The sequence below is a fragment of the Mandrillus leucophaeus genome, unplaced genomic scaffold (genome assembly GCF_000951045.1).
Source record: "Mandrillus leucophaeus isolate KB7577 unplaced genomic scaffold, Mleu.le_1.0 Scaffold1315, whole genome shotgun sequence".
Classification (NCBI taxonomy): Eukaryota; Metazoa; Chordata; class Mammalia; order Primates; family Cercopithecidae; genus Mandrillus; species Mandrillus leucophaeus.
Window position 1 is genome coordinate 193,942 of NW_012101272.1, and position 25,112 is coordinate 219,053.

Sequence of the window (25,112 nt, forward strand, 5' to 3'; positions counted from 1 at the left end):
GGGGGAACCTTGGGCGGGCCTGGGCTAGCGTGGGTGCCGATTGGGCCTGGGGACGGGTCCGGGTTCCCAAAGCCTGGAAGAGCCGCCCGCTCCGGCTCTGTTGGCTCTGGGGAAATAAACAGAACTCTGCCATTTCACATTTGAAATCAACGTGCTGTGTCTCTAATTTCACAGAGGATTCTGGAGGGCGGTAGAAACTAAGTCTGGAGACCTGTGTCATACCGCTGGCCAGACCCTAGGCAGGTCTCTCAGGGCCCAAGTTTCCTCATCTGCAAAATAAAGTGGTCATCGAAAACGATCTGTGGAACCGCCTACTAGATTTGAAATTCTGTGTGCAAACTGCCCCCTGAGCAGCCGAAAGGAAATCGAGGTGTTCACTTGCCCCTTTCGAAGTCCAGGAATTGTCAAGAAATGTCTTAAACGAATTCTCCCTGGTTCTGCTTTATCAAGTGCGGCTTCTTGTTAATCTGGAAAATGGGAATACATACCTCTCCTCTCAGCTTGCCGTGATGGTTGGGAAAATGTGTATGTGAACACAATCTTGAAATGGATGTTTGTCAGCAGATGCACAATAATTATATGTGTACCTAGAGACACAACATAGGTAGATAGGTAGGTAGGTAGATATTGCTATCCGTACTGTTACTCGATCATTTTGTTTTTAGTGCCTGAAATCTACCTGATGGTGTCCAGCTTTTATTGCTTCTTTCAGTTTAAAGAGCAAGAATTTATGTTTCCAGTGCCTTTGGAAGAGGAAGGGAAGAAGTTTGTTCTTCTGGTTGTTTTGTACCGCAAATATGGAAAAGAAATGTTGCCTGCGACCACATACACATAACTTGGCTTCTTTGGTCAACACCCTTTCCTTTAAGAGTGTATAACACTGTAGTACTTTTAAATGACAGATGCAGCTTTCATCTCAAACAGGGGTTTTGGGGATGTTTCAGACTGGTGACATTTTGGATTGTGTAGGTTGCCTTACAAATTCCTCGTTAAATTTCAGTGCTGCCCCTTGAAGCATTCCATTGTGGTGGCTACAGGCACGGCTGCAGGTCAGGCAAACCTAGGTTCAAATCCGGGCTTTCCCTTCATACCAAATCACTAGCCACATGAAGCCTGTTTTTTTGTCTATAATAAAAGAGGGGTAATAATTGTTACCTTATAAAAGGATTAATTGTGATAGTACATGCAGAAGAGATTGAGTAGTCCCTGGTGCATCCTAAATGTTTAGAAAACAGCAATTATAATTATCATAGGCCAAGTTCTATAATCTGAGGTGACTGGATTCTTTCTTTCCCTGTAGCGACTTTTGAATACAAGTTTTCTGACTCAGTGTAATGCTTTACCTTTCATTATATCGAACTGGACTTAACCTTGGTAACACAGTGCGCGGTCTTCATTTCTTTCTGTAAAGCTGTGAGTTTAAATGGTTGAGGAAGGGAAGCAAAGGAGGAGAAAAGTGACGTTTTTATTTTAAAAGATGTTTTAATCATTTCCAGATACCAAACTACCAAACCATAAGCCAGAGCCTCTGCTGCACACACCACCAGCACCTGAGGTGGGGATGGCAAACATAACAGAGAACGGAATGGTAAGGTGGGAGTCCAGTTCTGCAGGCTTACAGTGTTTCTGCCATTTGAGTGCCTGCTTCCCTTGCTAGATGTCTTGACCTCATTGAGCAGTTTATTCATTGTCATATCCCGCAGTAGTGTCCAGGGTGAGTGTTCAATAAATGGTATTTGTTAACCATACAGAAGTGACTGTGGCACTATCAAGAGAACACGTGCTTTGAGCTGCTTTTCTGATAATGGAAATGGATTTGCTTTGATCCATTCATGTGACCAGGGGCACGCTTTGTAAGGTTAGGAACGTAATACCTATATAATGACCACTGACTCTTTCAGGAGTGAACAAGAGGTCTTGTCCTCCTCAGCCAACCCCACATTTACTTAAAGTGACGAAATTAGGGCCCAGATGAGTCCAAGAACTGACCAGGGAGGCTTGAGCATAGGCAGGAAGTAAAAGCGGAAGAAAACTCTTAACTGGTTCGCCCCCAGAAACCCAGACTGTACTTTTAGAGAAGTTAAAAGTAAAACAGCGTGTTTCATCCAGTTTGACTTTGCTGTGTCTGCTGCCCTTTCTTCTCCCTCCCCTTCTTCCCTAAATTGCCACCCACCCCCATTCTTCACCCCCACCATAAAAAGAGCATTAGAATGCTTGAACCCATGAACTTTTCTGTTTCTTGGTACACACCGTATCAGTGCTGACAAGAGGTTCCATTGCATGTGCTTTGAAGTCATGTTTTTCTCTCTTAGAGTAGAATTGCCATGTCCAAGGGGTGGGTGGAGTGGGAGAGCAATTACAGGGAAAGATTTTGTTCCAAATCTGCAGAAATAGCCTGAGATTAAAAGTATTTCTTCAATGTTATTCTGCTGCCTGAAATAAACGCTTTGTATTAGGATTTTGCTCTACCCCCAAATCTTATCTCTATTAGGAAACAACTTTTTCTCTCTTTTTTTTTCTTTTTTGAGACAGAGTCTCACTCTGTTGCCCAGGCTGGATGCAGTGGCGTGATCTCGGCTCACTGCAACCTCCGCTCACTGCAACCTCTGCCTCATGGGTTCAAGCAATTCTCCTGCCTCAGCCTCCTGAGTAGCTGGGATTAGAGGCGTGTGCCACCATAGCCGGCTAATTTTTTGGTATTTTTAGTAGAGACGGGGTTCAGCATATTGGCCAGGCTTGTCTTGAACTCCTGACCTTGTGATCCGCCCGCCTTGGCCTCCCAAAGTGCTGAGATTACAGGCGTGAGCCACCGCACCCGGCCCTGTCTCTGTTTTTTAAAGGGTCCATTCTCACTCTGCAAGTAAGAAATCCTTTACCTGACGATCTGGAGTGCCTTCCCAGGGCCTCTGTGGTTGCCTTGTACACATTCGACACGAAATTTAGGGTAGGGTTCACACCGAACAAACCTTTTCTGTTTAGGAAATGGAATTTTCCCTGCGTATGAATGATTTCAACAGGCATTCCGGGAGACCTTTAAATCATGTTAAAGAGACACAATTGAGACTCAGCGTTGGGGAACACCCTGGAAACCCAACCCAGAATTGTTTAATATTCTTTTAAAAATTATTATTATGTAATAAACCAACATCAATTCTTTCCAAAAGAATGGACCATAGTAGAATCTTAAACCAAATCAAAATAATAATAATAAAAATGAAGAAGAAATGAAACAGCTCTGGAATTTGATAGCATTATTCTTAAACCATAATTTAGGGAAAAGCTGTAGTTGGCCAAGCTTTCAAATTTCACTTTATACAGTTAGAGAAGGAAAGACTACATTATACTTCAGTTCAATAACTAGCATCGAGAATGGAGGAATTGTTCTTTATAGTCTTTGATTATATGGTATTTTTCAGTTCAGGACAGGAAATTGGAAATTCAAGTCTCAGCCATATCTCTAGCCTGATTTGAGTTTTGTAGGATGCCTACTGAAATCAGTCAAATACAAGGAACGCTTCATTTCCCCAACTGCATGTTATGATGGAGGGTTTGGGTCTATTTGAGCTCTACCCTGAATCATGTCTCTAGCAGGAAACTACGTGGAAAGTTGGGAAGAATCAAGTTCAACTTAGTTAACAACATGGGGAAATATGTCCTATTGAGAAAATTAAAGCCTTACAATTCTAGAATTAGATCTTCACATCATTCTATCTTAAAGAGGAGGAACTGAAGCTTAGATAAATCATAATAACTTGATGAAGTCACATGAGGGCAGTATTTTAGAGCCTAACGAACTTTCAAGGTGCTGTTCTTTTTCTATTCCCTTTCCTTTAGTCTCTTTGGTCTGTGGATGATCTGTTCCAGGGCCACCATCTCTAAAATACTGAAATTCCTACAGTCCTCACTGAGGGAGGTGCAGAGGACAGGAACCAACCATTTCCCTCTCAATCTTGGGTGTGCTTACCCAGTGACTTCCATATAGCAGACACTCAATATATATTTTCTTTGTGAATAACTAAATTACCAGGAAAAAAAAAAAAAAAACAAAAAAACACCGTAGGACAGATTCTCTTTGAAAGACTCTTTGGAGATCATTTTTCACATCTGATAATCTGCCTCCGGTTTCATTGTTTTGTGAATCTGAGGTTTTTGTAGATACATTTAGTCCTTTATTCTCAATTTACACTGTACAGATCTTTGTTCTGTAGATTGGAACATTATTGAAGCTAATTAAAAAATTTAGGGAATTTAGCATTCTGATCAAAAAATTATTTAGATCAGAGTATGTGCTTTAGTTGGTACCATTCCCAAAGAAATCCTCAATGGGATCCACAGCCCTTCCTCCCCTCCCACCTCATTAGTTAATTTGGATCCCTGTTTATTTCACATTCACTCGCCAAATTTTAATGGGAAACAAACAGCCCTAGGGTATGTTTTCCGGATGCTTGGGCAATTCTTAGTCCGGTTCTGGATGTTTCCTCTCCTTTCTTCTCTCCCACTTCTTTTAAACCCGTTCTGGGGAGACTTGTTTACTGGGGTTGGAGAATCAGAAGCTTGGCCAGGGTGGTGTGAACCTAGTGCCCTCTGGTGGAATTTTGTGAGAATGACAAACTTCTCCCCAAAAGCTTGAGTGTTTTGAGTTTTTTCTTGAGTAGCCTTTAGTGGGAGGACCTTTCTGTTACATCTTAAATCTAGTAAGTTAATAACATGCAGGCTTATTGCCTACACTGAATATTTGAGAGCTATTATGTTGGGGGTATCACTTGATTACCAGAGGTTTATTGTTATAGAATTAGGCCTCATTACAGGAAACAGGCAGCTAAGTGTGCTTTTCCATCCCCTCCCGTCAATGTGTAAGAGAGGTAAAGAGAAAAAGAAGGCTCCCAAAGAAAAGTAATTGAAAAAAGTCTAGGAACCAAGAGTAAAGGGGAAATGGCAAGCATTAGAAGCCTTGGTCACAAACAAGTCTTATCCCCAGCACTTGCTCTGGATCTGAGCCCAGAAATGTAAGACCCAGCCAGAAGCTGAGAGTCTGCCAGATTCTCACCCCCTAGGGGAGATGGGGGTCGGGGTAGAGGACAGAAAGTGTTGCATAAACACACTCCTAAGGGAGGTCTAAGGTGTTTACACTGTGCTGTTTGCTTCACCTGGGCTTTCTGGCTGGCTGACTTTCTTTCTTTCTCTTTTCTTTTCTTTCTTTTTTCTTTTTTTATTTTTAGACGTAGTCTCACTCTGTCATCCAGGCTAGGGTACAGTGGTGCAATCTCAGCTTACTGCAAGCTCCGCCTACCAGGTTCAAGTGATTCTCCTGCCTTAGCCTCCTGATTATAGGTGTGTACCACCACGCCTGGCTAATTTTTGTATGTTTAGTAGAGACAGGGTTTCACCATGTTGACCAAGCTGGTCTCGAACTCCTGACCTCAAGGGATCCGCCCGCCTTGGCCTTGCAAAGTGCTGGGATTAGTGGCATGAGCCATCTTTCTTTCTTCTTTCTTTCACAATTTCATTTTTTTCATTTTGAGATAACTTGCTTCTCCATTGCCATTAGCAAAGTCATTGTGGCCCAGAGGACACAGTCACGTTTGCGTCAGACACACCTGCACTTAAATTCCTGTCTTGCTTCATACCAGCTGTGAGACTTGGGCAAGTCAACCTGCTGGAGTCTCAGTTTTCTAGAGATTCCTTATAGAAACATTTGTGAGGATTAAAAACAATAACGGAGTCAACTTCAGAAACAAGTTATTGGATTTTATTATACCCCAAAACAAGGAAGAGAGTGGGTGCATTACTAAGGCAATGACTCAGTGTTCAGGACTGTTGTTGTCACCCAGAGAGTTTCACAAAACCTCCAACCTGTCCAGCAACGCATTTAGAAGAAACAGGATTAGGGAAGATTCTGGAAGCAAAGAAGCCTTTATTAAACATAACCATGATCCATAGCTGGAGTATACATAGGAAATTTGGTAACTTGGATAAGGCAAAGCCTTTTCCCTTTAGGAGCCTCTACTGTAGTGGGTGAGGTAAAACCTCCTAAAAGAAAATGATTTCAGCAGCAGTATAAAAGAAAGTGTGTCACCTGTATGAGCAAAATAACAAGGCAGATTTAATGTAAGTGCCCAAGAGTTGCAAAACAAGGGAATCAATAAGAGTTCTGGAGAAGGCCACCTTGGGGGTACTCGGTGTGGTGGGAGTGGATGTAGGTTTATTCTGGGAATCGAATAACATGGTAAATATGTGACTGTAGTATGACTGACTGTGATATACAAGGAAAAGAAATTTGCAAAGACCCAAGAATGGTATCTGCTAAATTGCTTGTGCAAGGGTGGTCATGGTGAAATAGGAAAGTTTGGGCTAGAGTAAGAGTAATAAAATGAGAAGTCAGGAAAGTACCGAGCATTTGAATTCTATAAAAATGCTATAGCATTTGAATTCTATACAAATTTAAATTATGGAAATTTGAAATGTTATTAAGACTTTTGAAAGTCGCACTTTATATGTAACATTTGAAATGAAGCCAATTCTTGAAAGCTAGGGGGAGAGAAGGAGGCAAAACGAGCATAATTTCAGCCTGTATGAATTAATTATAAATTCTATCATGCTGCTTCCACATGGTGACACCACTTTGGTGAGCACATAAAGTGCCCACTTTTCTTTATCAAGATGGGACTTGAATGGGTCCAGTTGTGAGTTGTGAGAAGTCTTTATTCCCTCAGGTAAAAGGCAATCCCTTGTGCCTGACGAAGAAGCTAGTAACAGCATAACTGCTAGACTCTGTTCTCCTCCCTTCACAGCTCTTCCTTCTGTTACATTCTCTTCCCCCAGTAGCTTTTCTTGCACACTAATTTGTTCTCCTGGTCCTTTTCCTTCCCTCCCTCAAATCGCATCAGCATCTCTTTCTCAATCCCTCTCCCCTTATCTTCTCAGTAATTAGAGGCTCAGAGACAGAAAATGCACCAGCACGGGCATGGTGGCAGCCTCCTGTAATTGCAGCTACTCGGGAGGCTGAGGCAGGAGATTCGCTTGAACTCGGGAGGCGGAGGTTACAGTGAGCTGAGATTGTGCCATTGCACTCCAACCTGAGCAATAGAATGAGGCTCCGCCTCAAAAAAAAAAAAAAAGAAAAGAAAAGAAAAAAGAAAATGAACCAGCAGACAGGACCAACTCCTAGCCTTCAAGGCCATTACCTTCACCAAGAAGGGTACCATGCTCATGGCTGAGGAGCCCACAGGAGGAAGATGAGGTGGACGATGTGCCAGCCACTGTAGGCCCTGTCTCAGGTGGAGCACTTTGCAAGGAGGAGAGCCTGGTCCTCTTTCTCTGACTGCTCCACTTCCTGTAGCAACTTGTAGAGGGGTCCTGGAGTGCTTGCGTAATACGGAGCTTCTTTGGGCCCAGTCAGCTTCAAGCTGGGACTGTAACAATGATACCAAAAGGAAGAGAAGCCATAGATTCCCAACAAGAATGAGGCATCGATCATCACATGCCAGCAGAAGAAGGTGGTGACAAACATGATGTCACTGATATCATCGTCTTGCCATGGGTAGCCAGAGACAGGTCTGTATAGAATAAAGCCTGCCTGCATCAGCCAGGAGCCCATCATCAGCATCAGAAAGGTCTCCATCAGCTGGAGATGACACATGTTGGGAGCCCACAGCTGTGCAGTCAACACCAGCAACAGCAGGAACACCACCAAAATGAGCAGAGAGTGAACGTGCAGCTCCACCCCTTCTGAGTCTTTAGCATGTGACACCATCAGCAGCAGGAGCTCGTAGATGATCAGGACCAGGGTACCTTTTTCTAGGCCCACACACCTCTGAGGCAGCACGTTCTTGCTCATGAAGTCCACGCAGCCATTGAGAGTGAGGAGGATGAACATGGTGAGGTGCTGCCACTCTTTGGGGTACATGAACCTTGGTGGCAGCTCCCTGTTCATCAATATCAACCCTCCTTTAATGCTACTGACCTCATAAACTGTCAACAGGGAGCCAGTCGCCATCTTCAACAAACCTCCATAGGATATTTTCCACAGCCTGGCACATCTTCCCTTATTCCTAGGAGGGGATGAAGGATATAGGAGAGAGTCACTGAATATTATAGCTTTGGAAATTACTACTGCCTGATATAGTCCGTATAAGAACAGAAACAGCCCTGGATACACATGACCAATAAAGGTTCCCATGGAACCATCAATCTGTCCACTGAAGGAGAGAAAAGCAATACTCAGGCACAGCCTCACTTTACGCAGCCACTTCAAGTTCTGGGCTTTGGAAAGAACTGCCTTCCACCTACTTTTATCATCTCACCGCACCCACTGCTCCCCCACAAAGAGGAAATGTTTCTCAAGACAAGCCTACACATTTGGTGGAATATGGTCTATCATTCCATTCCATTCTGGTACATTGGGAATGCACTGGCTTCTGCCAAAGAAGTTGGTGAATGGGCTTTCAGAGGACCCTCTTACAGCCCTTGAGGTACTTCTGGTTACACTCATCCCTACGTCCCATGGCTTCCTTCCTCTTGTCCTTCCCAGAGCTCGGAGGAGAAAAGGAGAGGAAAATGGAGTGGGTTGCCATGATGGTATCCAACAAATTATGGACACTCATAAACTCTTGAGTATACTTTAGTCCTTCTCAGACATCATTTTGGTCCAATTGTAAAGTCAAACATTTTCTTTATGGATACTTTTGAACATTTGGATATATAGTATATTTAGCACCTATCTGGCTTTTCTACTTATCTATGATAGACTCATCTTGAAGACCTCCAAGAAAGCCCCCTTGAACATCCCCCTGTTACCCGCTCACATTCCCCCAACCACCACCACTTCAAAATTTCTACCGGCCAGGAGATGAATCTGAAAAGCCACCCCTGGGTATTTGATTTTAGGGGCTGTGGTGATTTTGTAGTAGTGTCAGCATAACTGAGCTTGAACCCAGAATTTCCTTCCCAGTGTGGTTCCAAATTAGATTTGGCTACAGGTGGAATTTACATGAGAATCTGAAGGCGGAAGTGAAGCAGCAACCTAAGAATACTCCAAAGGCGTAGGGTGCTGGGTACTGCTGTAGTTCATGCATTGTGTCACTGTTCTGCAGGCTCACCTCCCAGATGAGCAGCGGCCAGGCTTAGAGCTGCCCTGAGCTACTCTTTGCGTGAAGGGCGCCAATTCCTTCTACAGGTTGCCTGCCATTGAAGTATGAGATAGGGAGAGGACATGGGCTCCAGTTTGTCCTGGTAGGTTTTGGTTTTGGTTTGTCTTTGGCCTTCCCTCATTCATATAATATGGTTCTTGCTGACTGCTGCCACCTCAACCTGAAATGACTTCAGGTCCCCAACAGAGCAGAGAGAAAACAGCTTTCCATAGATGTTGTCCCCAGCTCCCATGTGTAAGGTCTAGTTTCTATCAGGCCTCCATATCCCATCACTCTGCTTCCATCAGCCATCCCTAACTGATATAAGAAAGTAAGATGAGTCCTGAAAATGGGGATACCACTGAGAGGAATCACCCCAGTGAGCTGGTATTGGCCACTGATATTTTCATATGAAATAGCCACCAGCTTCCTTTCTCAGTGATTACTTGATGAGTGTCTAATGCATCTAGGAGGACAGAGTTCTAGGTATTGGGTAACAGCCCTCCGAGCCTGAGAAAGGGGGATGGTGGAGAACAAGATACAGGGAATGTGAAGCATCCCTGGGCACACAAGTGATTCTGGGTTTATTGCAGAGGGTCCCTGCAGCAGGAGTTTCTCTGAGGGCAATAGGTGTGCTGAGGCAAGTGGAAGTTCATCGCAGATGGTGAACCTTGCTGACTCAGTCCTCTGTGTAATCATCCCTGCTCACACTACAAGCAATGCTGTAAAGCAGAGGCAACACCTGTGTGCTGATGGCGCCCCCAGTGGGGAGGAGGAGAGTTTACACACAGGGCACAGTGCTGCCTCTGAGCCCTCTCTCCCATCCAAATGCCTAACTTACTTACACTTTCTCAAGCCCACTTTATGCCAGAAAAATTAGATATCGCTCTCTGCAGTTGAGCATGACAATAATTCATACTTCTTCTTGCAGTTGTGAGATCTGGTGTGGCTGGGGAGTCGAATGTGAAGGTAGGCTATGAAAACAAAACTTAATTCTGCTTTCTGAAGGAATTTACTTTGCTTATTTAATTTTAATTTTTAGGTGTTCTTATAGAATTAATATACAATCATTGTAGAAGAATCAGGTATTTTTTTTTTTCTTTTTTCTTTTCAAAGATAGATTCTTACTTTGTTGCCCAGGTTGGTCTTGAACTCCTGGGCTCAAGTGATCCTCCTGCCTTACCGCCCAAACTGCTGGGATTGCAGGTGTTAGCCACTGTGCCAGCCTTTTTTCCCTCCCTCCCTCCCTCCCTGCCTTCCTGCCTGCCTGCCTTCCTTCCTGCCTTTCTTTTCCTTCCTTCTTTTCTTTTTTTCTTTTCTTTTCTTTCTCTCTCTCTCTCTCTCTCTCTGTCTCTCTTTCTTTCTTTCTGTTTCTGTTTCATTTCTTTCCACACCCCTTCAGTACAACATAAATTATATACGCGAAAAGAACGTTACGAATCATCTGTAAGGTCAGATACTGTGGCTCACACTTGTAATCCCAACACTTTGGGAGGCCGAGGTGGGTAGATCACTTGAGGTCAGGAGTTCAAGACCAGCCTGACCAACATGATGAAACCTTGTGTCTACTAAAAATACAAAATTAGCCGGGCATGGTGGTGCATGCCTGTAATCCCAGCTACTTGGGAGGCTGAGGCAGGAGAATTGCTTGAACCTGGGAGGTGGAGGTTGCAGCGAGCTGAGATAGCGCCATTGTACTCCAGGCTGGGCAACAAAAGTGAAACTCCATCTCAAAAAAAAAAAAAAAAAATCATCGATAATCCCACAACTTGGATGTGACCATTGTCACCAGTGAGGTGTAGAGACAGTCTTCAGAAGGCACCATGAGGAAGTGGAAAATACACTGATGTGAAGTCAGAATCTGGGTTCTAGTTCTAGTTTTCTCTTGATTTCCTGAATGTCATACCCTTATCTACAAAAAGTGAGCATTGGACTTAATTTTTCCTACAGTGAAAATAAAAAGGCATAGATATTGCGACACAGAGGTGAGCATGTTTGTCTCCTGTCTCCTTCTCCCTTTTGGTGAACTATCAAAATACATGGAAGCACTGTAGACCTGAATGCTCAGAGGAAGGAGATTCAAAGGGAAAATCTGAGAGCAATACTTCCGAAGTGAATCGCAGAGAAGAGAACCCCAGGAACTCTCCTTGGTTCTTGAATTTGTCCTGGGAGAAGTAGGCAGTCTGTTGCTCCTCCAGGAGCTGTGGTCTTCAGGCCTCAAGAATAATTGCATTTGGTCACTCTTTTTTGGTGGAGGGGGCAGTATATGGCATCTATCACAATGGTTACTCTTAATATGGCTTCTTGAACCTCAGGTCTGTGGTCCACACAAGGCGGGAGTAGCAGAGCTTATTCCAGCTCACACACTCATTGCCATAGATGCTCCTGGCAGCTGAGAGCTGGGCACCAGTGGTCAGAAGAGGAGGGAGAACAGCAGCACTGACTCAACAGCAACGGGAGATTGAATGTGGCATGAATGCAGGACATGTAGCCCCACTTACGGTCCTGTCTGGGATGTTCAGTCCTCCGCCTTGGCCAGACATCAAGGCTGCACATAGTTCATTAAAACATGAACATCCTGATCCCAGGACTTTGAAGATAGGAATCGCCCATCCCAAATCAGACACTGCCCACAAGCAGCTGAGCAAGGAGCCAAAGGTGGTGAATGATTAGCAGAACTGCCAGACAGCTCTAGAGTCTGTGGACACGAAGCACCTGGAAAGCTGTTTCATGGGTGTGATATTATGATTATATACATGTTGGCTTTTGTCCATGGCTCCTAGCTCATATCTCCCTTAACCCTGAGACAGTCTTTTGTCATAATGTTGGGAACACTTTAGGCTTCAGAAGCAGACCTCAGGAAACAGAATCTCTCTCTGACCTTCTCCTCCCCTCCTTTCAATTGCCCAAGGCAGGACCCTAATCTGATTTCAGGTCATAAGACCTTCATTCCAGAAAGGGTCCTGCCCCATACTCTGCAGGAAGGAATGTTGCATGGAGAGACCAAGAAGAATCTGAACAGACAGGCCTTCCTGGGTTTCCATAATGCCCTTTTTGTCCAATCACATTTTGACATAGTTATCCATGCATCATTCATGGACGATCAATGAAGTCTCCTTAAAAGGCCCAAAGAGCTGAGTGAGGTCGTTCACGCCTGTAATCCCAACACTTTGGGAGGCTGAGGTGGGTGGATCACTTGAGGTCAGGAGTTCAAGTCCAGCCTGGCCAATATGGTGAAACCCCGTCTCCACTAAAAATACAAAAGTTAGCTGGGCAAGGTGGTGCATGCCTGTAATCCCAGCTACTCGGGAGGCTAAGGCAGGAGAATTGCTTGAACCTGGGAAGTATAGGTTCCAATGAGCCGAGATCACGCCACTGCACTCTGGCCTGGGCCACAGAGTGAGACTCCATCTCAAAAAAAAAAAAAAGCCCAAAGGCCAAAGAAGTGTTGAGAGAGCTTCCAGGTGGCTGAACAGGTGGAGGTTCCTAGAGGGTGGCACACTTATGGAGGGCATGGAAGCCCTGTGCCCCTTCCCCCGTACCTCACGCTACGCATTTCTTCATCTGTATTCTTTGCAATATCCTTTATAGTAACTTGGCAAATGTGTTTCTTTGAGTTCTGTGAGTTGCTCTTGCAAATTAATCAAATCCAAAGAGCAGGGTTATGGGAACCCCAACTTAAAGTTGGTCGTCAGAAGTTCTGAAAGTCCGTGCTTGCAGCTGCTGTTGGAGGGGCAGTTTTGGTGATTGAGCCCTCACCCTGTGGGATGTGACACTATCTCCAGGTAGATAGTCTTGGAATTTAATTACCAACACCCTGCTGGTGTCTGCCACTTGGTGCGCGTGAAGGAAAACCCCCACATTTGCTTACAGAAGTCTTCTGTGTTGAATGCTGTGGTGTGAAAGCAGAGGAAAAACACAGTTTAAAAGTTTTTCCTAAACAATGGGAAACTGAGTTTCCAAAAATCGCTTGACTACTGGCGTCCAGGAGGTCCCTCCTGGCCCAGCTGCTCCATGGTGAGACTCCGCCAAGACCTGCCTCCCCACCTGCCGCCCCCCATTCCCGAGGGAGCCCAGGTAAAACCACCGCCTTTTGTCTGGCATCGTGAAATGCCAGAGTACTCAAGAACGTCCTCAGGAACACAGTAAACACTGGATTTCCTAACTGCCGTGGACTCTTCTGAGTCTGCAGGGCTTATAAAGGAGTATAAAGACAAATTCTTTCCCTCTAAGAGCTCACTGTTTAGTTGAAGGCACAACACCTCTACACACACATGCACACATGCACACATACACACACACATTAGGGAACTATTTACACTACTTTTTAGACTACTTCTGTTTCATAGAAATCAAATGTCACATGTAAATTTAAATTTTCCAACCCCTACATTCATTAAGTATAAAAAAGGTGAAATTGATTTTAGTGAGATTTGACCCAATATATTAGAAATACTATTTCAAAATGTAATTAATATAAAAGTTATAAAAGTTATGAATTACTTTTTTTTTTTTTTGAGACAGAGTCTTGTTCTGCCACCCAGGCTGGAGTGCAATGGTGCAACCTCAGCTCACTGCAACCTCCGTCTCCCAGGTTCAAGCAATTCTTATGCCTCAGCCTCCCAACTCCTGGGATTAGGTGTACTACCACTCCCAGCTAATTTTTGTATTTTTAGTAGAGATGGGGTTTCACCATGGTGGCCAGGCTGGTCTCAAACTCCTGGTCTCCAGTGATCCACCTGCCTTGGCCTCCCAAAGCACTGGGATTACAGGCATGAGCCACAGGTTGTTTTATTTTGTTTTGTTTTTAAGAGACAGGGTCTCACTCTCTCACCCAAGCTAGAGTGCAGGGGTGCAAACATAGCTCACTGAAGCCTCAAACTCCTGTGCTGAAGTTATTCTCTAGCCTCAACCTCTTGTGTAACTAGGAGTGCAGGTACACACCACCACACCAGCCAATTTTTAAAATTTTGTGCAGAGATAGGGTCTCCTTATGTTGCCCAGGCTGGTCTCTAACTCCTGGCCTCCGGTGATCTGCCTACCTTGGCCTCCCAAAGTGCTGGGATTACAGGCATAAGCCACCATGCCCAGCCTGAATGAAGTATTTTATCTTTCTTATTTCATACAGAATCTTCAAACTGCAGTGTATATTTTACACTTACAGCCCATCTCAATTTAGACAAACCATATTCCAAGTTCTCAATAGCCACATGTGATTAATGGCTACCATGTTGGATTGCACAGATATTGGATGGAATTGAATGACCTGTTGAGGGAAATATCCATTTTAAAATTTTAGTGAAAGAAGCAGTTCATTGAAGAGGTAGAAGTTTGATCAGAAATGGCATCTAGAGCACTACACTATAAACTTCTTAATGACTGTGGAATTTTTCCACAGACTGTGATATTTTTCAAAGGCATATTTTAATTTAACTTTGTTTAGGAGGGGCATCATTGGCAAAGCCAAGTACACCTTAGGAAGAGAAGGTCAGAAGGCTGGAGGCTTGAGAAAGCCATACAGAGAGTGGGTCCAGGGAAATCAGAACAAGGTCAGAGAGAGCTCATCTGCTCATGTTTCAAACTTTCATCTTATTTGAAGTAAGGTTTACTAAGCTTTGGGATTTGTCACTGACTTATGAAAACAAGGCTTATAAGAGCTGGAAAACTTCCTGCTGCCTGCACCTGCACCACTGGCCCAGGCATTCAGGTAAGGCACAGCAAAAAAGTTAGATCAGAAAAGAAAAAGGAAAGACAAAGAGAAAAAAATAAAAGAAATGGAAAGCAACATTCTAATTTTTTAGTTCAAGAGTCATCTATCCTTTGGCTGGGCACAGTGGCTCACGCCTATTATCCTAGCACTTTGGAAGCCCTAGGCGGGTGGATCACCTGAGGTCAGGAGTTCGAGACTAGCCTGGCCAACATGGCGAAACCCCGTCTCTACTAAAAATACAAAACATTAGCTGAGTGTAGTAGTGGGTGACTGTAATCCCAGCTACTTGGGAGGCTGAGGCAGGAGAATTGCTTGAATCTGGGAGGTGGAGATTGCAGTGAGCTGAGATCGTGCCATTGCACTCCAGCCTGGGCAATGGAGTGAGACTCTGTTAAAAAAAAAAAAAAAAAGAGTCATATATCCTTGATTTCACCTGGCACACTAGCTCATAATTTTTCTCTTCAAAATTGTGTATAATGTGAGCTTTGTACCTCCATTGCATAACCATGACTTCATTTTCACCATTTATATAATTGGTTTCAGGTGCTTTTCAATGATCACATTTCAATAGCTGCAAACTTCTTTTTCTTATGGAAACTTTTGTCAAGGTGGAAGCATGTACTCACCCTACCTCTGTTATTCCTTTTTTTTTTTTTTTTTTTTTTTTGGTTTGAGACGGAGTCTCACTCTGTTGCCCAGGCTGGAGTGCAGTGGTGCAATCTCAGCTTACTGCTACCTGTGCCTCCCGGATTCAAGCAATTCTCCTGCCTCAGCTTCCCAAGTAGCTGGGACTACGGGTATATGTTACCACGTCAGTTAAATTTTGTGTTTTTAGTAGAGACAGGGTTTCACCATGTTGGCCAGGCTGGTCTTGAACTCCTGATCTCAAGTGATCTGCACCCCATTGGCCTCCCAAAGTGCCACTGCACCTGGCCCCTACCTCTGTTATTCCTGTATCTTCTCTTACGACCGTGCTATGGACTCATAACCTGTGGCTGAGGACAGAATTCAAGCTCCGTGAATCTGTTTTTTCAAGATCATTTCTATTCCAAACCAGAATATGCATCCCCTAGTTAGGAGTTAACCTTTGCTTCCTTTTGTTCAGGATTCTTCATTCTGCAGTTTGGGAATCCCTCTAAACTTCAAGTTTCATGTGGACAATACAGCTATGTGACCACCGAAAAGTCTCATTCCCTCCCACAGGTAGAGCGGTGGAAGGGGGCTGCCCAGGCAGGCACTACATTTCCCAGCCTCTTGGAGACTGAGCTCGAGCCAATGGAATGTGTGTAGAAGTGCTGTATTCCACTTCAAGGCATGGCCCATGGAAGCCTCCCTCTTGCTCCTCATTTCTTTTTTCATATCTGTTGACTGAACATAGAGAACTGGGGGGGCTCTGCAGAAGGGCAAAGACACAGGATGGGTGGACCCTGGCTTCTGAAAGACTATGTGGAAGGCTCCCTGCCAACTAGGAATGCTGGCATTCAACTTTGTGTGTAGGGATTAATAACTTTCTATTGTGTTAAGCCAGTAAGATTGAAGGGTTTATCTCTTTAAATCAGTTAGTTAATACATGCTGTCTACCATTTCTCTAAGAGGACTACAGGAAGATCATGTAAATGCAACTCCTGGCCATCAGTTATGACCAACTACCTGAAGGGTTAAGCTAATTATTCTCACCTAATCCTCTCCCCTGCCTTCAATATCTCAGGTCTACAATACTTATGTGCCCTGTCTCAGTCACCTGCTTTCTGGGGCTCAGGAACCTAAGTTCACAAAAGCTTCCTTATGAAGTAAGGAGCAGAAGAAGTAAATGGCTGTGAAGCTGCTGCTTCTTAACAGTATCTGCTTCATTTTATTATTTTTTTTAATTTTTAGATTCGGGGGTACTTGTTTGTTACATTGGACATTGGTATTACATGCATCATGATGGGGGTAGAGCTTCTAGTGTACCCATCACCTAATATTGGACATCATACCCAGTAGGTAATTTTAAACCCTATGTCCCTACCCCCCATATTTTGGAGTCCCCAGAGTCTGTTTTCTCTATCTTTATGTCCATGAGTATCATTTGTTTAATAACAATGGCACTCATAGACATAAAGATGAAGAAAGCTCCCACCTGTAACTGAGAACATGCAATATTTTATTTTCTGCTTCTGCGTCAGTTCACTTAGGATAATGGCCTCCAACTCCATCTATGTTGCTATAAAGGACATGATTTTGTTCCTGTTTATGGCTGCATAGTATCCCATGGTGTATATATACCACATTTTCCAATCAACTCTTGGTGGACATTTAGGTTGGATCCATGACTTTGCTTTTTGTAAATAGTGCTGCAACAAACACATGAGTACAGGTGTCTTTTTATATAATGATTTCTTTTCCTTGGGTAGATAGCCCATAGTGGGATTGCTGGGTTGAATGGTAGTTCTATTTTTAGTTCTTTGAAATATGTACATAGTGTTTTCCATAGAAGTGGAACTAATTTACATTCCCACCAGCAGTATACAAATGTTCCCTTTTCTCTGCATCCTCACCAATATCTGTTGTTTTTTGGACAGGTGAGGTAACTCACACTTGTAATCCCAGCATTTTGGAAGGCCAAGGTAGAAGGATAGCTTAAGAGTAGGATTCAAGACTGGCTGTGGGCAACAAGGCAAGATCCCACCTCTACAAAATATAAAAATAAAAAAATACCCTTGTGTGTTGATGCCCACCTGTGGTCTCAGCTACTAGGAAGACTGAGGCAAGAAAGATCACTTAAGTCCAGGAGTTCTAGGCTACAGTGAGCTGTATTCATATCACTGCACTCCAGCCTGGGTGACAGGATGAGACACTGTCTCAAAAATAATAATAATAAAGACATAAATAAAATAAAATAAAAGGAAACATCTGGGTTTTATTTATTTATTTTTTTGACGTTTTAATGAAAGCCATTCTGACTGCTGAGAGTTGGTATCTCAGTTAGGTTTTAATTTGCATTTCTCTGATGATTTTTGATGTTGATCATTTTTTCAGGTGTTTGTTGGTCACTTGTGTTTCTTCTTTTGAGAAATGTCTGTTCATGTCCTTGGCCTAGTTTTTAATGGAATTATTCATTTATTTCTTCTTGAATTGAGTTTCTTGCAGATTATGGATATTAATCCTTTGTTGGAGGCAAAATTTGTAAATATTTTCTCCCATTATGTAGGTTGTGTGTTTATCTTGTTGATGATTTCTTTTGCTGTGCAAAAACATCTCAGTTTAAGTCCCATTTGTCTATTTTTGTTTTTGTTGCACAAATGCTTTTGGAGTCTTTACCATAAATTCTTTGCCTAGGCTGATGTTCAGAAGAGTTTTTTTTTTTTTTTTTTTTTTTTTTTTTTTTTTATAGTTTCAGGTCTTACATTTAGGTCTTTAATCAATTTCCTTTTAATTTTTGTGTATAGTGAGAGATAGGGGTCCAGTTTTATTCTTCTGCATATAGCTAGCCAGTTTACCCAGCACCATTTAGCATCTCTTTCCCCCATTCTTTATTTTTCTCCACTTTATCAAAGATCAATTGGTTGTTGGTATGTGGCTTTATTTCTGTACCATGATCTATGAGTCTATTTTTGTACCAATACCTTGCTGTTTTAGTTACTTTAGGTTTGTAGTATAATTTGAAGTCAGGCAATGTAATGCCTCTGGCTTTATTCTTTTTGCTTAGGAGTGTTTTGGCTATTTAGGCTTTTCTATAGAGCCATATGAACTTTAGGATTGCTTTTCTAATTCTGTGAAAAATAATGTTGGCAATTTGATAAGAATTGCATTGAATCTGTAGATTGCTTTGGGTAATATGGTCATTTTAACCATATTGATTCTTCCAGTATATGAGTATGGGGTGTCGGGATGTTTCTCCATTTATTTGTGTCTTCTACAGTTTATTTTGTCAGTATTTTGTAGTTTTCTTTGTAGAGATCTTTCACCTCTTTGGTCAAATGTATTTCTAGCTTTTATTTTTTTGTGTGGCTATAGAAAATGACATTGGATTCTTCCTTCTCCTTCTCCTTCTCCTGCTTCTTCTTCCTCTTCTTTTTTTCTTTGATGGAGTCTTGCTCTGTTGTATTTTTGACTGACTGTGGTATTAGGGTAATACTGGATTTGTAGAATGAGTTAGGAAGAGATCCCTTCTCTTAGATTTTTTGGAAGAGTTTCAGTAAAAATGGTACTAGCTCCTCTTTGTACACCTACTTCATTTTGGATAAAATCTTTCTGTTACAGGGCCACAAGTCTCAGTATGATACAGTGTTTTCTACTGCTCACAGTGCTGGATAAACCTTTACTAAAATTTAACACCACCTTTACTAGTTTCCTATTTCTTTGTAACAATATATTAACACAAATTTAGGAGCACACACAATGAAAACTGACCATTTCACAGTTCGTATGGGTCAGGAATCCAACAGGAGCCGGCTGAATCTTCTGCTCTAGAGGTTGCTCTCAGTTCTTGGCACATGGCTTTCATAGACAAATCATGACATGGCTGTGAGTTTTCTTCCAGGCCAGCAGGAGTGAATCCTTGATGATTCACCTTCTTCTTATGAGCTCATCTGACTAGGTCAGACCCATCCAGGACAATCTTCCTCTTGATTAATTCAAAGTCAACTGATTAGTAACTAAGCTTAGATTTTATATTTCCTTATATGAACTGGTCCCAGCAACACTCAAAGGAGGGGGATTAACCTGAATATGTACACCAAAAGCAGGAATCTTGGGGACCATCTTAGAATTCTGCTTACCAAACCATCTAATTATCCTTTTCATCCATTGCCATAGTTACAATATAATTATGTATATTGTTATTTGTATTTTTCTCATTATTTTATTGCCAATCCTTGCATAGTTCCTTGAAAAGAGTAGCTCTTTAGGATTCCTAAATATATTAATTAATCCCTTGGTCATTTTGATTGGAGGTGAAAAATCTCTATTTATTAACCACATGTTTACAAATAAGTGTCCTTCACTGGATCTTCACTTTTGTGAAATTCAGTAGTGAAAGTTTTCTTTTTTCACTCTCACCAACATCTGAGGGTAAACTCTTTCTAAGGTTTTGGCCTGCAGTATAATTCCTCCACTGCTGTTTCAGGTACAGTTTCAATTAGAAATAGATGGAAACCCAAATTGGGATAGTTCACAGAGGGTTTAATACAGGTACTTCTGGGCCAGATGCGGTGGCTCACACCTGTAATCTCAGCACTTTGGGAGGCTAAGGCAGGTGAATCACCTGAGGTCAGGAGTTCAAGACCAGCCTGGCCAACATGGTGAAACCCCATCTCTATTAAAAATACAAAAAAAAAAAAATTAGCTGGGTCTGGTGACGGGCACCTGCAATCCCAGCTACTCAGGAGACTGAGGCAGGAGAATTGCTTGAACCTGGGGGGTAGAAGTTGCAATAAGCAGAGATTGCACCATTGCACTCCAGCCTGGGTGACAGAGCGAGACTCTGTCTCAAAAATAAATAAATAAAATACATAAATAAAGGTACTTCTTTTACAGATGTGGACAGAGTATAAGGAGACCATAAGGGATACTTGAGTAATAGTTGGAACTGTTAACTTCCTCTAGGCCCCAAACGGAGGTAGGACATGGGACATGAGACTTCTTTATATATGAAAGGATAGTGAATTGAATGGTGGCACCCAGAAAGATAGGTCCAAGTCCTAACCCCTAGAACCTGTGAATGTGATCTTATTTGGACAAGAGTATTTGCAGATATAATTAAGTTAAGGATCTCGAGATGAGCTCACCTTGGATTTGGGGTGGGCCCTAAAGCCAATGGCAGGTGTCCTTGTAAGAGAAAAGCAGAAGGAGATTAAAGGCACAGAGAAACACACAGGAGAAGACAATGTGAAGATGGAGGCATATTTGGGAGTGATGCCGATATAAGCCAAGGAATGCCAGACTACCAGCAGTCTCTGGAAGCTAGGAGGGAGATACACAGCATATTTTACATCAGAGCATCTATGAGGAACAAACCTTGCCTACACCTTGAAACAAAGCTGTTGTTTCTACAAACAAAAAGCCAGTTATTCCTCACATTAATTGAATAAACCATTCATAATATGTATTTAATTCTCACATTCCATATTTCTGTTTCTGGAGCCTCTATTAAGCTATACCATGTTGATTTATGGACCTATGTTACTTGCTTCCTCCTATACTACACTGTTTTAATTCTTGAGTTAATTTCATAATGGATTATGAAAGCTGGTAAAGCAATTTTCTCCCTCATTTTTTTCTTCTGGGAAAAAAATGCTTGAGCTGTCTCAGTGTTCCTTTCTCAGATATATTTTACAATGGGTTTGCTGAATTTTGTTAAACTTATACTGGGAATGTTTTTGGAGAGGAGTACACTCAATTTAAATGTTTCTACAAATGCAGATATATTAGCTGAAGACATATTTTATGAGATATTATGTTGGGAGAAATTCACTAATTATCAGAGATTTGCTTAGCAGTTTAGAATTAGGATATGAATGAGTTGATGAGATCAGTAAGGAAGTGGTTTCTTTATTATTTACCATGACTATATTCAAGAATGGCAATAAGGCCAGGTGCGGTGGCTCATGCCTGTAATCCCAGCACTTTGGGAGGCCAAGGTGGGTGGCTCGCCTGAGGTCAGGAGTTCAAGACCAGCCTGGCCAACATGGTGAAACCCTGTCTCTACTAAAAATACAAACATTAACTGGGCATGGTGGCACATGCCTGTAGTCCCAGCTACTTGGGAGGCTGAGGCAGGAGAATCACTTGAACCTGGGAGGCGGAGGTTGCAGTGAGCTGAGATCATGCCACTGTACTTCAGCCTAGGTGACAGAGCAAGACTCCATCTCAAAAACAAAACAAAACAAAAAAAAAATTAAAAAGGCAATAAAAAATGAGAGCCCAGATGATAAATAATGAAAAACAGCCCAGTAATTAGACATAATTCAATAAACAAGAAGGATTCGAAGCATCTTGTCTCAGGCTCCAGTCTGACCTGTACCCAAAACATTAGCCCTGCCAGGGGTATGGAAGCCCAGCATCCTCTGCACACCCAGGGCAGCCTAAGATACAGACAGAAGGTATGATGTGCACATACTCTTTAGGAGGCCTAGGGGTCATTGCAGTGCTCTATTCATGCACATCGGGGCTTCTTGCCACCTGCTTTCTGCCCATCTTGTTTTCCACATCAGTCACACTCCTCCACCTTTCTCTGCAGAGAAGTCATTCGAGCCCAGACAACAGAAGCAGGGGCTTGACTTTCAGAGCATATGTTCCTGTCCTGTCTCTGACCAGCCGTGAGTCTTTGGGCACAGACACCTGTGGAAGTCTTCAGTTTTTTATATGTAAAATGGAGACATCTGGGAAGCCAATGGGGCATACTTCATAGAGGTCCAGTAAAAGATGATACACAGAGTAAACCAATCTCCTAAACAGGTCAGTGGAGTTTATTTTATACACAGACCTGCTGCTATGTGATGCAGTCTTAGCCCATGACTGCCTCTCTGAGAGTTCACAGAGCAGACACTACATTTAGAAGAGACAGGAAAGGGAGGTGCCTGAAGCAAATGAGACTTTATTACGCATGAACTGTGCAGAGGACAATGTTATATTCTTCTGGAACATGCAGCGGAAATGGGTAACAAGGATAGGATAAATTCCCTGCTGTTCGGGAGCCTGCCTTGTAGTTGGTGGAGCAAAACCTCCTGGAGAGGGGCAATATGAGATACAGAGCAAAGGAGAGTATATCAGCAGCACGGGCAAATAGCAACACAGATTTACAGAGTTTCTGAAGATCTCCAGACCCGAGGAGTCTATGAGAATTTTCTGGAGGAGGTCTTTTTGGTGGAAGTGGTGCATGAAATTTATTGCTGAGTGTAGAATGACACTGTGTAGTAAAAATGTGACTGCCGATGGGTTTTGTAGAGAGCGTTATTTGGAAAGGCTCAAGTGTAGGCTCCAGTAAATCAGGATCTAGTAAACTGCTGCTGGGGCTAGTGGTGGTTAAACAAGTAGAAAAACACTTTGCTTTGGCTGGATTAGAGGTCAGGAGTTAAAGATGTGGTGGCATTTAGTGAAAGTTTGGTTTATGGAGACTTGAAAAACTATGATGTAAACAGTTTTAATTCTCACTTTATGTGCAGAATTTGAAACTATGCTAATCCACCCAAGTTAAAAATATATATGGGATTCTTATTTCAATCAGGTGGGTTAAGTGAATGGTACTCCATCTATTTATGCTGTTTTGCCTTAGCTGGCCAACAGAAATACCCATCACTGCAATCTTGATTTGTGAGAAGTCTTTATTCCTTAGGTAAAACCCAGGCCAGACAGCTGGTGAGGGCATCACTGCTGGGCTCCACCCTCCTCCTTTCAGAGGCCTCCCTTTGATTGTTCTCTTCCCGCTATGGGTATTTCTTGGCCACATTCCTACCCCTTTGGGCCTCTTCCTCCTCTTCCACTTTGCCCCATCCACATAACCCCATCTGTGCCCCCTCTTCAGGTTTCTCTCTCCCTATCTCCTCAGCAATCTGAGGCCCAGCTACAGGGACAACAGTCGGGGCCAGTTACTGTCCTTCAGGGCCATTCCCTTCACTGGGGACCAAAGAGGGTGCCATGTTCATGGCTAAGAAGCCCACAGGAGGAAGATGAGGTGGACGACGTGCCAGCCACTGTAGGTGCTGTCTCAGGGGGAGCTCTTTGAAAAAAGGAGAGCCTGGTCCTCTTTCTCTGACTGCTCCACTTCCTGTAGCAACTTGTAGAGGGGTCCTGGAGTGCTTGCATAATACGGAGCTTCTTTGGGTCCGGTCAGCTTCAAGCTGGGACTGTAACAATGATACCAAAAGGAAGAGAAGCCATAGATTCCCAACAGGAATGAGGCATCGATCATCACATGCCAGCAGAAGAAGGTGGTGACAAACATGATGTCACTGATGTCATCATCTTGCCATGGGTAGCCAGAGACAGGTCTGTATAGAATAAAGCCTGCCTGCATCAGCCAGGAGCCCATCATCAGCATCAGAAAGGTCTCCATCAGCTGGAGATGACACATGTTGGGAGCCCACAGCTGTGCAGTCAACACCAGCAACAGCAGGAACACCACCAAAATGAGCAGAGAGTGAACATGCAGCTCCACCCCTTCTGAGTCTTTAGCATGTGACACCATCAGCAGCAGGAGCTGGTAGATGATCAGGACCAGGGTACCTTTTTCTAGGCCCACACACCTCTGAGGCAGCACGTTCTTGCTCATGAAGTCCACACAGCCATTGAGAGTGAGGAGGATGAACATGGTGAGGTGCTGCCACTCTTTGGGGTACATGAACCTTGATGGCACCTGCTTGCTCATTAGCACCATCCCGCCATCAAGACAGAGGACCACATAAAATGTTAAGAGGGAGCCAGTCACTATCTTCAGTAATCCTCCATAGGCTATTTTCCACAGCCTGGAACATCTTTGCTTATTCCTGGGAGGGCACAAAGGATACAGGACACAACCTTTGAGTATCATGCCCTTGGAGACCACTGTGGCCTGATATAGTCCATAAGAGAAAAGAAATAGCCCTGGGTAAAAATGGCCAATGAACTTTCCCATGGAATAGAGACCTGTCTGACTGAAGCATGAAGAACGATACTCAGGACCTCTCTACCCTCCTCTCCCTCACAAGCCCCTGGAGTTTTGGGTCTATATATACAGAGCTAAGTTCTACCTACTTTTATCATCTCCTTCTGCCCACTGCTGTCTCACAGAATGGAAAGTTCTGGACAGGAGCCTAGATTTTTAGTGAGGTAGGTCTCATTATTCCATTTCATTCCAGTACATTGGGAACTAATTGAGTTCTGCCAAAATAGAAACATAAATATTTTTTAGTATGCACCTGTGGGAATTTGTGCTCTCAGGAGCTCTGCTTTTGGGCCCTTGAGGACCTTCTGGTCACACTTGTCCCTCTCTCTCATGGCTTGCTTCCTTCTGCCCCTGTTCAATGTTCAGAGTAGGAAAAGAGAGGTGCCTGAGCACGGAGATTATCCAGAGAAGACCTGGGTTACTCACAAACCTTCATGCATCCTTTAAGACTCCTTCCTCAGACAGGCTTGGTGGCTCAAGCCTGTAATCCCAGCACTTTGGGAGGCCAAGGCAGATCTCGAGGCCAGGAGTTCAAGACCAGACTGGCCAACATGGTGAAAGCCCGTCTCCACTCAAAATACAAAAACTAGCTGGGCATGTTAATGAGTGCCTGTAATCCCAGCTATTTGGAAGGCTGAGACAGGAGAATTAC

General features: G+C 43.2%; 1 protein-coding gene across 1 annotated transcript; it reads right to left on the reverse strand.

The window, feature by feature from the left end:
• Nucleotides 1–5,897: 5,897 nt before the first annotated feature.
• TEDDM1 (transmembrane epididymal protein 1) lies at nucleotides 5,898–24,471 on the reverse strand. The gene is made up of 2 exons (XM_011972895.1): nucleotides 24,063–24,471; nucleotides 5,898–7,811 (listed from the first exon to the last, which is right to left on the reverse strand). The coding sequence occupies exons 1-2, from the start codon at nucleotides 24,428–24,430 to the stop codon at nucleotides 7,274–7,276; spliced, it is 906 nt and encodes a 301-aa protein (XP_011828285.1). The 5' UTR covers nucleotides 24,431–24,471; the 3' UTR covers nucleotides 5,898–7,273.
• Between the last annotated feature and the right edge of the window lie 641 nt (nucleotides 24,472–25,112).